Source organism: Acinonyx jubatus, chromosome A1, assembly GCF_027475565.1.
Source record: "Acinonyx jubatus isolate Ajub_Pintada_27869175 chromosome A1, VMU_Ajub_asm_v1.0, whole genome shotgun sequence".
Classification (NCBI taxonomy): domain Eukaryota; kingdom Metazoa; phylum Chordata; class Mammalia; order Carnivora; family Felidae; genus Acinonyx; species Acinonyx jubatus.
Window position 1 is genome coordinate 178,317,472 of NC_069380.1, and position 13,704 is coordinate 178,331,175.

At 40.4% G+C, this 13,704-nt stretch overlaps 1 protein-coding gene across 1 annotated transcript in view; it reads right to left on the reverse strand.

Moving 5' to 3' along the window:
• TENM2 (teneurin transmembrane protein 2) overlaps positions 1-13,704 on the reverse strand; it is a 982,382-nt gene that overhangs the window by 70,969 nt on the left and 897,709 nt on the right. Inside the window, exons 17-21 of the mRNA XM_053222896.1 lie at positions 12,741-12,860; positions 9,096-9,357; positions 8,049-8,316; positions 2,340-2,483; positions 1,669-1,918 (exon numbers count right to left, since the gene is read on the reverse strand). Of these exons, the coding sequence (XP_053078871.1) occupies positions 1,669-1,918; positions 2,340-2,483; positions 8,049-8,316; positions 9,096-9,357; positions 12,741-12,860 (1,044 nt within the window). The remainder of the gene's footprint in view (positions 1-1,668; positions 1,919-2,339; positions 2,484-8,048; positions 8,317-9,095; positions 9,358-12,740; positions 12,861-13,704) is intronic.

A 13,704-nucleotide genomic window follows, 5' to 3' on the forward strand; every position in this document is an offset into this window, starting at 1 on the left:
CTTCTTCTTTTTTTCTTTTTCTTTTTTTCCATTTCTTACACCTGATCCATGAACAATTCCCATCACATTTACTTTGAAAATATATCCCAGTTGGAATACTTCCTTATCTACCCTGCTACCCCTCTAGTCTACATCACCATCACCCAGACCCTGGTCAGCTATTACAGCTTCCCTATGGGCTTCTCTGCTTCCACTCTTGCACCCCTACAGTCCATTCATCTACACAATGGCCAGAATAATCTTTAAAAAGGCAATAAGATCATGTCAACTCTATTGTACTTTCTACTTTAACCTCCAACAGCTGTCCATTGTAATAAGAATATAATTTACACTCGTCAACAAGGTCCATAAGATGCTGAAGCATTGATCCCCTACTGACCTCTCTGACCTCCTCTGAAACACTTCCTTCTGAGTTTACCACCATGCAACCATATTGGACTCTGTCAATCCCTTAAGTAAACCAGACTATTGCCTGATATTAGGGCTTTTGCACAACTTCTCTCTCCCTGGAATACTTTCCCCCAGATCTTCACATGGCTGACCTCATCATTTAGGCCCTATCTCAGATGACACATCTCAGATGTTCCCTAACTATCTTATGTAGCTTCCTTATCCTTCCTACTCCACACAGTAGTACCTAATTATTACCCTGTTAGGTTTTCCTTAAAGCATTATAATTTTTTAAATTTGTCCACATGAATTGGTGTGAAGTTTCCTATAAAACCATAAACACAACAGCTAGGGCTTTGCTTGTTCCTACCCTCTCCCTCATGTCCTAACAGATAGTCCTTGGCACATGGTATACATTCACCAAGTATTTTGTCCCTTATTTATAGAATTCATTTATCCCTCCACTTACAGATCACTTTCTAGGTTTTAGGGCCTGGAGTCAACTTTGCTGGGAAGAGAGTTTATAAGAACTTTCATCCAGCACAGAGGAATCTGGACTTCAGAGTTAGTAGCAAGCAATGACCAGGAGGAATCTACCAGGTGTGGCCAGAAATTAACTAGCAAGGACTATGCAGTAATTCTAAGTCATATCCTAGTGAATGTGCAAAGACCCAGAGAATTTATAGAAAGGTAGTACATAGAGGCACAAAATATAAACATTTGAATTAGTAAATGAACATTAGTGGTTCTCAAACTCTCATGTACATCACCATCTTCTACAGAGCTTGTCAAAGATAAAAACTGCCTTGGCTCATCTCTAGGCTTACTGAATCAGTGCTCTGGGGTGGGCTCCAGGAGTCTGTATTTTTAAGAAGTGTCACTTTAGAAACCACTGAAACAGATGAACAGCTTGAAGTAGTGGTTCTTTCATTGTTTGGTATGTATCAGATTCTTGTGTGGAGATTCTTGTGTGGATTCTTGTATTTACAAATACAGCTACACAGGTCCCACACCAAGCACTATGACCTAAAGCTTTCACCCTTGGTTGTTTGTAAGTCAGGTGTTAACAATTGTATCCAATATGTGTGTGGTGTTTTATAGATTCAAAAAGAATTTCCCCAACTATTATTTGATTACAGGCCTAGGTTTTGAAGCTCAGCCCATTTTGTGGGATATATATTCTCTGGAGAACCCCCAATTAAGCCATAATTTGCCCAGGGAAGTTTTGTAGCAATGGGAACAATAGAGCAAAGGAAGGTTTTCTGTGTGGCCACTTACCGTAACTCCAAAATGCTGGTCACATTTCGAGAAGGAAAAATGCGCCGGATGTAATTGAAGTCTCCAACGAAGAGGCTCCCATCAATTCCAACGGCCAGAGCTACTGGGGCCAGTAGCTTGTTGCCTTCAGCAAGGCCATTGCAACTAGGACAGGAAATGCTTCGTCGGCGGCCATTGCCCATAATGCTGGTGATGATGGCAGGCTGCTGGGTCAGGAACTGGTTCTCCCCCGTGCCCTTGTGTAGGATTCCTGGGGAGCAGGAAATGGGGATAGTTACTGCAACCCTCTGGGGAGGATACTTCTATTGGCTTACTGAGGGTGAAGGGCAGTGGCAGAGAGAAGAGAAATAGTAGGAAACTTTGATCTTTGGAGAACTTGCCTTTTTCCTCATGATGCTGTAATGGAGTGGCTAAACCCCAAGGCTAAGATATTGCCTGTAGGGATAACTGAAGAAGAATTGTGAGGTACACTAAGGCAGATGGTCTGGGAAAAACAGCCTGAGATTCTTTGACATTTAAAAGGAGAAGGTGGGAAAACCTATGAGTGTTTTGGACATTTGATGAAAAATGCTAAGGGAAGGGGAGGGGCCACCACTTAAATGTCAAGCCTGCCGAGAAGTTTCCGGAGGGGAGATCAGGATGTATTTGGGAAAGTAAATGTGCCCACATACCACTTTTAACATTGAGAATGTGATGTTTGTCCAGGGACCAGCCACCGAGGTTGGAAGGGTCTAGCTCGAATCCTTGAAGGAGGGCTGTCCTTTTCTCCCACAGTATTAGACTGGGGCAGGTCTCATATTCAAACCCAACAGATACTGAAAGATAAAAGTGGGTGGGGCAGAATGGAGAAAAGAGAGTTTACTTGATTACTTCAAAGCTTTCCAGCTGGAATGAGAAACACATGTTCATGGTAATACAGATTCCTTTCCAAAAGCCCACTGAAGGAGGTGGGTTGATTGCTTTTTCTCCTTGTGATTCCACACAATATTAAATTCAGATTTCAAGCTGAACTCAACCTTGAAACTTACACAGTAGTACTCTGTAGGGATAGAAAGACTTTTCCAATGAACAGCTGGCTTTCAAAATACGACCCTAGTGATGTGGAAGGAGGAGAAGAATCATTTAAAAACGAAATACAACTCTCCTTTATAGATGGACAGGAGACTGTTTCTTTCAGCCTGCTGTTCACGGCATGCATTTATCATATTCTATGTTATTTATTTTCGCTCACTAGGAGGAAGGCCTATGGAAGCATAGTGGCTCATTTATAAGGAGATTCTGTAGGCAACAGCTTGTATAAGTTAAAGCTCTTTGTACGATCACTCAGGATTCCAGAGAGTGCCAGGCAAGGCAGGCATGGGGACAAAGCCTGCCAATTATGTGACAATTCAGTGGGGAACAGAATCCAAAGACTGTAAAAATCCTACATTTGCCACATGGACAAATGGGAGAGGGAGGTGGGAGATGAAGGACTTCAGTTCTAACTCTGCTCCAGCTCACACTTCCTCGTGGCTCTGTTTTCCCATGTGTAAAACAGAGCAAGTGAAACCTCAATTTCTCAGAGAGATGTAGTAGGGATAAATGAGACAAAATGCCAAGATGCCATACATTTTTAATTGCAACATTGCTTTAGAAATATGAGGCACTGTTATTATCGCTATTCCTACTACATTAAATTCTTAACTATGTGTGTCACCTTTGGGGATTCTCCACAGCTTCTTTTAAATCCTGAGATATAGGAGCATCAATATGAATTGGAGATACATTTTATTAAAAAAACCCCCACATATATTTCTTAACTTGTCTTCTGAAAATTCCAAGAAACAACAATGAAATCAATGGCAAAGAGAATTTCTAGTGCCTAGCTTGTGGCCTTGAAATATTATTTCTCATTAAAAGGAAATCAGGCAGGGCTCCTTGAAGAAATGGCTGGAGCAAGAAATGAACAAGATGAGACTAGGGTATTTTATCATACCAGATAGCAAGGAAGAAATCAAAATCTCCTAGGGTTTTGTCAAAAGATAGGGAGTCAGCTTGAAGAGTGTCCCACTGACCAAAGATGGGATAGTTTGACCCTCAGTAGAGATAATAACTTCAATGGATTGAAACATATTAGACACATTTTATTCTATGAGTTCATAATGGTATTAGGAAATTAATTTGCCACTGTTAGAGGATGTTAGAGAACAAACTTATTATATTGAAAACAGTATATAAAGGCAAACAATCAAGAATTTATTTCTTCTTTCTTATTTGAACTCTACCTCCTATAACCAAGTAGTTAATGAGAGAATATCTCTATGTAAAAGTATTCTAGCTAATAAATGGAAAAGCAATGAAAAAATTAAAATATGACTTTGCAATTCTTAATGACCTAATGGATCTAGGTAATGAGCATCAGTGGCCTCTGAAATCACAAAAGGATAAACAAGATGACATTAGGTGCCTCCTGATGGGAGACAACAGTACCACCTATCTAGTTGTCCTGCTGAAAAAAAAATTAGAGAATAAAATACTCAGGAATTAATTTAATCAAGGAGGTGAAAGACCTATATGTTGAAAACTATAAAACACTGATGAAAGAAATTGAAGAAGACACAAATAAATGGAAATATATTCTGTGCTCATGAATTAGAATAATTAACATCATTAAAATGCCCACACTACCCAAAGCAATCTACGGATTCATTGCAATCCCTAACAAAATTCCAATGGCACAGAATAGAAACACAAAAATAGAACAAACAATCCTAAAATGTGTATCAAGCTGCAATAGACCCCAAGTAGTCAAAGCAATCTTGAGAAAGAACAAACCTAGAGGCATTACACTCCCTGATTTCAAACTATATCACAAAGCTATAGTAATCAAATCTGTATAGTGAGGGCATGAAAACAGACACACAGGTCAATAGAACAAAATAGAGAGCCCAGAAATAAACCCATACATATATGGCCAATTAATTCAAAGCAAAGGAGCCAAGAATATACAACAGGGAAAAGACAGTCCCTTCAATAGATGGTGTTGGGAAAACTGGACAGCCATGTGAAAAATAATGAAACTGGATCACCATCTTACACCATACACAAAAATTAATGCAAAATGGATTAAAGACTTGAATTTAAGACCTGAAACCATACAACTCCTAGAAGAAAACACAGGGGGTAATCTCCTTGACGTCGGTCTTAGTAATAATTTTTTGATTTGACACCAAAAGCACAGCCAACAAAAAGCAAAAATAAACAAGTGGGACTGCATCAAATTAAAATGCCTCTGTGATGGGGTGCCTGGGTGGCTCAGTCAGTTGAATGTTCAGGTCATGATCTCCTGGTTTGTGAGTTCGAGCCCCACATCTGGCTCTATGCTGACAGCTCAGAGCCTGGAGCCTGCTTCAGATTCTATGTCTCCCTCTCTCTTTCCCCATCCCCTGCTCATACTCTGTTCCTCTCTCTCAAAAATAAATAAACATTAAAAAAATTAAAAAAAATTAAAATGCTTCTGTACAACAAAGGAAATAATCAATAAAATGAAAAGACAACCTACTGAATAGGAAAAAAAATAGTTGCAAATCATATATCTGATAAGGAGTTAATATCTAAAATATATAAAGAACTCATACAACTCCATAGCAAAAAGGCAAACAATCCAATGAAAAATGGGCAAAGGATCTGAACACACATTCCAAAGAAGACATAGAGAAGGCCAAGATGTTCATGAAAAGATGCTCAACTTCATTAATTATCAGGGAATTGCAAATCAAAACCACAATGAGATACCATCTCATACCTGTCTGAATGGCTGTTATCAAAAAGACAAGAAATAACAAGTACCGGTGGAGATGTGGAATAAAGGGAACTCTTGTGCACTGCTGGTGGAAATGTAAATTGGTGCAGCCACTATGGAACACAGTATGGAGGTTCTTAAAAAAAAAAAAACAAAAAAAAAACTACAAATAGAACTACCATATGACCCAGCAATTTCACTTCTGGGTATCTATCCAAAGAAAATGAAAACACAAACTCAAAAAGATATCTGCACCCCATGTTCATTGCAGCATTATTTACAATAGCTAAGATATGGAAATAGTCTAAGTGCCCAATAACGGCTGAATGAATAAAGAATGTGTGTGTGTGTGTGTGTGTGTGTGTGTGTGTGTGTGTGTGTGTGTAGTATTATTCAGCCACAGAAAAGAGTGATATTTTGCCATTTGGGAAACAGGGATGGACCTTGAAGGCATTATGTTAAATTAGATAAGTTAGAGAAAAGACAGATACTGTATGATTTCACTTCGATGTAGAATCATCTAAAAAAAATAAAACAAAGCTCACAGATATAGAGTTAGATTGGGTCTTGCTGGAGGCAGCAGGTGGGGGTGAAAGAAATGAGTGAAGGGAGTCAAAGGTACAAATTTCCAGTAATAAAATAAATAAGTGTTGGGGATATAATGTGTGGCATGGTGACTGTAGTTAATAATACTGTATTGCATATTGTAAGTTAAGAAAGTAGAGCTTAAAAGTTCTCATCACAAGAAAAAAAATTCGTAACAATCTGTGTGATGGATGTTAACTAGATTTGTGTATATATTGCACCCAATATATACCAATATGGAATCATGTTGTACACCTGAAACTAATACAATGTTGCATGTCAATTATACCTCAGATAAAAAAAAAATCAAACCTGAACCTGAAAAAGCCTCGAGTCTCAACTCTCAGTTTACAGGAGATAACAGAACAAAGGAAGACATTAAACAGCCACAGGGGTGCAATCAGAAAATAAATTAGACTATGGAAAATTCTACAGACAAATAATGCACTTTGTCCAAAATAAAATATAGAACTTAAAAAAAGAGCTAGAGATAGAAGGGAAAACCACAGATTAAAGAAATTTAAGAGAAATCAAAATTGCAAAAGGTGGATCTTATTTGGATTCTGACTCAAACGAAGCACTAATATTTTATGATACTCATTAGACAATCGAAATATTGAATAATGGGCTATTTAAAGATATTAAGAAGTAATCATTTAAAAATTGTGATAATTATATTGTCGTCATTCTTTTGTAGTGTGTTTTTGAGATACATTGTGAAATATTATGGATGAATTTATATGATATCTGAGACTTCCTTCAGAAAGTCATGGGAAGCAGGCAGGTGGATGAAAGGATGGACTTGATAATGTCAGAAGCTAGATACATGGGGGTGCATTATAATACTGCATCTACGTTTTGATGTTGCATATTTTTTTGATATTGGTAAAGGCTGATATAATATTTGATTAGCTACTTTATAGTAAATGCACTAGTTAGTTCAATAACATGACTATCTTTTATGAAGTTAATAACTCCCTTTGCTGATGAGGCAGACTACTAGGGCCATACCCTGAGCATGTGAAACCTGCTAGGTACATGACGTTAGGCATCTTACTTACCCTCTCCCTCATGTCCTACTGCACAATGGGGGTTATGAGAGTGCCTCCCTGATAAAATTATTGACAGGCTACCCCATACAAAGGATTTTAGCTCAGTGCTCTGCACAAAAGGAGTGTCTGACAAACATTGGCTTCCAACTACCATGAAAATTTCTAAGTTTGCTGGTTTCTTATTTTGGTAACTTATTATAGTTCTTGGAAATCACAAGGCTAGTGGTGAAGAAAATACAGGATTCTGGATTTTAATTAATCCCACCCAGACTTCCACAAGTAGGAAAAGACACTAGGTATGTTGATATCAATCTCAGCTCACAACTTTTCAGAGATTGGTAACCAACAGACCCTTCTCTTATGGTAGTCTTTCATCAGTGGGCAGTTAAGCTATTCCCTAAAAGGCACAGCTTGAAACACAGCACGTGGCTTTCACACCCCCTCCATCTTCTGATTCTCCTGATGCATTCTGGGAACATGATCTAGCTCCACCTCTTTCCCCTATCTTGAATATTCTCCTTGTCCATACATTCCAGCCACACTGCCCTTCTCTTTGTCCTTCAAACACACTTTAGTCTTCTCACTTTTTCTGCCAGAAAGATAATGCTTTGTTCCTGATTTTCACATGGCTCCTTCTTGCCATTCAAGCCTCTGCTGAAGTGTCACCTGCCAAGAAGTCTTCCCTGAATGCCCACCCACAGTTGCTCCTCCTTCCCAGTAAATTATTTTTACTTTAATATTAGCACTTATCACTGCTTGATATTTTCTTGTTCAGTGTGTGTTTATTATCTTGATCCCCCACTAGTACAAAAGGTCCATGAAATAGGACTCTTGTCTATCTTACTGACCAATGCATTCCTATCTACTGGGATAGTGTGTGGCACATATTAGGAACTCAATATTGATCAAATTAATGCATGACTAAATCCAAGGATCAATAAGGAGTTGAAACTGAAACATACCAACAGCATCAGAGAGTCCGTAAACCCTTTGGCCATATGCATCTGTCTTATCCCAGATGAAGGTGTAGGCCAGGTTGGGAGAGGCCTGGAATGACTTCTGGAAGAGGTGCCCCTCTACAGCTACCATCAGATGAACCTTGATAAGATTCAGGGGCACCGTGGACTGGGTCATGGTGATCTTCAACAGAGACTTATAGCCTGCGGTCCTGGAGCTCAGGTAGCGAAGCTTCACAGTGGAACCAGGGAGCTCAATTTCTTCATGAAGAACCTGGAGAGGAAACATAGGGTGGACATGAGACATGCTTCATCCAGTGACCCCCGGACAGGTGGGCTGCTCACAACCCTGAGTCTGCCTGTCTGCTGCTGCCCTCACAAAGCATCATGCCTTATGTGGGGTGCAAGAACCACTACCCACGACTGAGAGAAAAAAAAACAACCAAAACTTTATCCTACACCATGGAGTAAAGGGGTTGAGGTTATGATTTTTGGATTAATAATTATTCCTGGTCACTATTGTGTTTCTTTTTAAAAACCACACTGTTGGCAAAAGATGTAAATAAGAACAGCAGGCTTTATTGCTAGCTGCATGTAAGGAGGCCACAAGAGGCTGTAATTATATGAACCTGCAACTTCCAGTGACAATTGGTATAAAGCAACAGGGAGGCAATAATGTAATATGCCCTCTGTCCTAACACTGATGTAGATCATTAAAGTGCCTCTTATCATGTATCTCTGTGACTAACAGGAATAAAAATGCAATTTGCAGGTGGGTTGCACATATGTATATTGTTTTTTTTTATTTTATTAAAAGCTCCGTTGACTGCCAAAGTCTTGAATGACTATCTGGAAACATCTGGAAGATATAGGAGAGAATCAGTTGTCTCTCCAGTGGCCATAAATTCTATTGTGTTCCTACTTTTTGTCTCTCTCCCTTAATATTAGTCTCTGGCCCACCCAGAGAGTGAGATATGGTGAGAGGAAGTTGGCCAGCCAGTTTGGGTTAGGGGAGGATTTGAAGAGACCTACCCTAGTACCTGCCATTCCTACCTGAGTCTCAGGCACGATGGGATTCTGCCCAGGGGCGGCGCTGAAGAAAGTGGACAGCGGGGAGGAGATGATGATTGGATCTGGTCGGACAAAGCCACTGAGGTCACAGCTGGGGATGGAGTTCTCCTCAGTCTTCATTACCAGGGTGTCCATGGCGTAAAAGCTATTCCATGGCAGCCACACGGTGCGCTCCTGGCTCATGAATGGGGCTCGCTCGAAGTGCAGGGTCAAGGAGGCACCCCCATTGGCAATCAGGTCAAACCTGAAGAGGGGGCAAGTGGGCTCTTAGGAATGAACTTAGCTTTAGACAAGGCAGGGGCTCTGAACTGTGCACCTGAGGGCAGTAGGAGGGGCAGAGCACACGAGAGATGAACGTGGGCTTTGAAGGCAGATGGTCTGAGTTAAAATACAATCTCTATCAATGACTTGTCCTGTGATTCTGTGAAAGAACCCTCTCTGAGCCCCAGTGTCTTCATCTGCGAATTGGGACTAATTATACCAAGTTCACAGTATGGCTGAGAGAATGAAATGTGACGACTGCAGAGCAGGGGTCAGCAAACTAAGCCCATGAGCTAAATCCAGCCCGCCACCTGTTTTGGCAAACAAAAGTTTCATTGGAGTACAGCCACGCCGATTTGTTTACTTATCCTCTCCAGCTGATTTTGTGCTACAAAGGCAGAGCTGAGTACTTGTAACAGAAACCATATGGCATGCAAATCCTAAAATATTTACTATCTGGCCCTTTACAGAAAACGTTTCTCCGCCCCTGCTGTAAAGCACTTAGCATCATGCTAGGTTGATACAAGTATTCAAAACATAGTAGAGTTATAATGATCAATGAATGCTAAGTCATGGGAGGGGCTTTCTTATCTACCTGGGCTGTTTTATATTTACATATATATATATATATATATATATATGTTTCATAGAGGCTTAATTTTTGAGATACAGTTGACATATAACACTAGTTTCAGGTGTAGTACAACATAATGGTTTGATATATGCATAAGGTACAAAATGATGGCCACAAGAAGTCTAGTTAACATCTATCACTACACATAGTTAAATTTTTTTTCTTGCAATGAAAACTTTTAAGATTCTCTTAGCAACTTTCAATATGCAATACAATATTATTAACTATAGTCTCCATGCTGTACATTACATCTGCAGGATTTATTTATTTTATAACTTTATACTTTTGACCCCTTCATCGATTGTGGCCTGTTTCTGATATATTTTTTTAAAGTTTATTTATTTTGAGAGAGGGGTAGAGCATGAGTGGGGGAGGCAGAGGGAGAGGGAGAGAGAGAATCGCAAGCAGGCTACCTGCTGTCAGTGCAGAGCCCCACATGAGGGCTTGATCTGAATAACCGTGAGACCGGAGCTCTCAGTGCAGAGCCCCACATGAGGGCTTGATCTCAAGAACTGTGAGACCACGACCTGAGCTGAAACTAAGAGGCAGATGCTTAACCTGAGCCACCCTGGCATCCCTTTGATAATTGTCCTTAAACCTTATTCCTGTTTGTTTTTCGAGAGCTGGACAAAGGTATATTGCTAGTAAGGTAAAATGAAGGTAGTTCTTTCCCAATTAACAGAAAAGAAGGAGGTTAATGGAGAGAAGTCTCCCAATTTTGAGTTTTATTCCTCCATCAAGATCTCAACTGTTTGAGGGAAGTAGTGCTTTTCTGTTCACTTCAGAATTTCCAGCAGTTAACAGAGCTCCTGGATCATAGTAAAAACTCAGTGCAAATATACAGACCCACTGGCTTCACCCAATTTGGGTAATACTTTTGGTGTTTTTTGTTTGTTTCATTTTTTGTTTGTTTGCTTTGGTGTTTTTTTTTTTAACAGACAAAAATGAATGAGCAAGAAGCACATGAACATTAAGGTGAATATCAGAGCATGTATGGCACAACAATTTATTACATGAACTTGTTTGTCTATTTATTTTGGGGAATGCATACTGCTGGGGATAGGATGGGTATAGGATGCAGAAGAGAGTCGAATGTTTTGATGTGAAATTGGTATGAAAGAACCAAATCATCAATGTCTGTGGGACACCCCACTATATGACAGATTGTGTAATTCCTCAGAGCATTCCCAAATACATCCTGTTACTTCCAGGGCTTTGCAACCTGAACAAGCTGAAGAAATCACTAATCCTGAAGGTTGGATAGATGATATGGGAAGTGGGTCTGGGCTGTAATTAGTCAAGAAGCAGCTCAGAAGGATGGGGCAGCATAAGGTAGGGACAGGCAGCAGGCCAAGGACTTAGAAATGTCCTCTGTATTGTCATAGGACTGTGCAGAGTGGGAACACTGGCTTCTAAGAATGAACAAGGGCTGAGGTAGTTCTGCGTATTACATAGTCACCGTCCTAATGCTTTAAAATAGTTAGATTTGGCTACAGAAATGTATGAGATATCAGAAAGTTTGTGAATACTGAGATTTTGATGGAAATCATCAGATGTCTTCTTTGGGTTTCAGAGGTGGGAATATGAGAATAGGGCTATTGTCAGCTGGTAAATTTTGAAACTACCAGCAAGGCTACCTTAGAATATTAGAAAGTAAGGCCTGACTCTTCACCAGAGAAAGGCAAGACTCATAGTTCTTACCCACATGCTATGTCCATGATTTTGCAGACTGCAGTTTTATGGAAAAAGTGTTACATCAGATTTACAGCAACCATCTTCTTTTACATTTGGAATAGAATGCAATAGTTTGAGGGCTTGGGTTTTTTGTTTATTTGTTTGTTTGTTTGTTTTTTTTTAGCCCAGGGTGGTTGAGTGATTTCCCCATCCCATAGATTTCTCTTCTTCTTCTTCTTCTTCTTCTTCTTCTTCTTCTTCTTCTTCTTCTTCTTCTTCTTCTTCTTCTTCCTTCTTCTTCTTCTTCTTCTTCTTCTTCTTCTTCTTCTTCTTCTTCCTCTTCCTCTTCCTCTTCCTCTTCCTCTCCTCCCCCTCCTCCTCCTCCTCCTCCTCCTCCTCCTTCTTCCTCTTCTTTAAATTTCAACTCCATGCCCGGTGGATTAAGGAAATAACATAGCTTTCATCTTGGTGGGGGCTGCATGGGTGCATGTTTCCAATCAGAAGATAATAGGAAAAGGTTGCCTCCTTCACACAGCAGGGTGACAGCTAAATGTATTTAATTAGACTTTTCTGATTACATCCCACCCCCTCAAAACAGGCACAAAAACAACACAGCTCCTAAAGCCACAGATGAAAGCAGAAGGGGTTCACCACAGGACACTATGTCATGTGGATGCTTGTCACCCTGCACTGACTTCGATTTAAAATAGGAGAGAATTTCCAAGAGCCAATTTGCCTTTTTCTTTCTAGAATCTGCCCTCCCCTAGCTGCAATCCCAGTACATGTACACACACAGAAAAGTATTTACCTGACAGGGAAAAAGGGAGAATGATGGTTATTGGCAGCCTTGGACAGGCTGGCCCTTCTATTTGTTTTTCATGTTAGATACTATACCACAAAGCAAAAAAATGTATTTGGGGGGATCCACACTAGGGGTCTTGCCTGGTGGTCACTATAGTCCACAAGGGGAAGCCATGTGGTTGTAAGCCAATAGCATGATCTGTATTTTTGCCTGCATCCTCAGTTCTGAGTAGGTAGAACCCCGCAAAGATACTTACGTGCCATCTTGGCGGGTGATGGTGTAGCCATATTTTGGGTACTTGACAAAAGACACATTCACACCAACCAGAGGAGTCCCATCTGTAGTTACTACTTGGCCTCGAATGAGAGAAACCAAGCTGAGAGAAAAAGAAACACAAGTCTTGAGCCACACACAGGAAAATAAGACAAGGGGGCATGTCAAGTTCTCCTTCCATCTTGCCATTGTCTCCACCCATCCTCATCTGGTTCCTAAGGTAAGAAGACTCTCAACATTAATTTCTGGATTCACATAATCACACCTCACGGAGAGGTCTTAACGCTTGCTTTCCTTGAGGAACAGAGCTGATGACATGTTGGAGTGAAATCCACGGGCAGCATCTCTAGTCACTTGGCTGGCCAATGGGGTCTCCTGTGCACATTCCCTCTACCCTTGGCCTTGCTCCATTTCTTGACATCATTTGGCTTTTGTGTGGCCCAAGCTTCAGGCTGCCCTCATCACTCGCGCTTGTGCCTTAGTCTGGCACAGACAGTATTATACTCGGGTGAGAGCTTCCCCATCTGGCTACTCATTTCCTTTTTTGGTCTTGGAGAAAGGCAATGTTACTCTTCTCCTCCAGGCTGGGATGTCAGAGGGAATGGAGAGAAGTGCACAGAGGTGTTTTTTTATGGGGCTGGGACATATACATACATTGTTTTTTTGCTGCTCTTTAAGAGCAAAATTTCTCACAATCCATGACATCCTGAGGAAAAGAGAGTATTGGAGCTTTACGTATTTTTTTCTGGTAGAACTATCCTGGGTTCTGACTTCCATGTAACTATATTTCTCTTATATCAAATTCCTGCTATCTTGGTGGGGCAGGGGCAGGGGTGGTTGAAATCCCCCTCAACTTTTTTCCACTGTCAGAGAAAGCTGTCCTCTCTCCAGATCATAGTAACTAGAACTTTTGCAAGAATGACAGTATCAACAAGCAACGTCTGGGA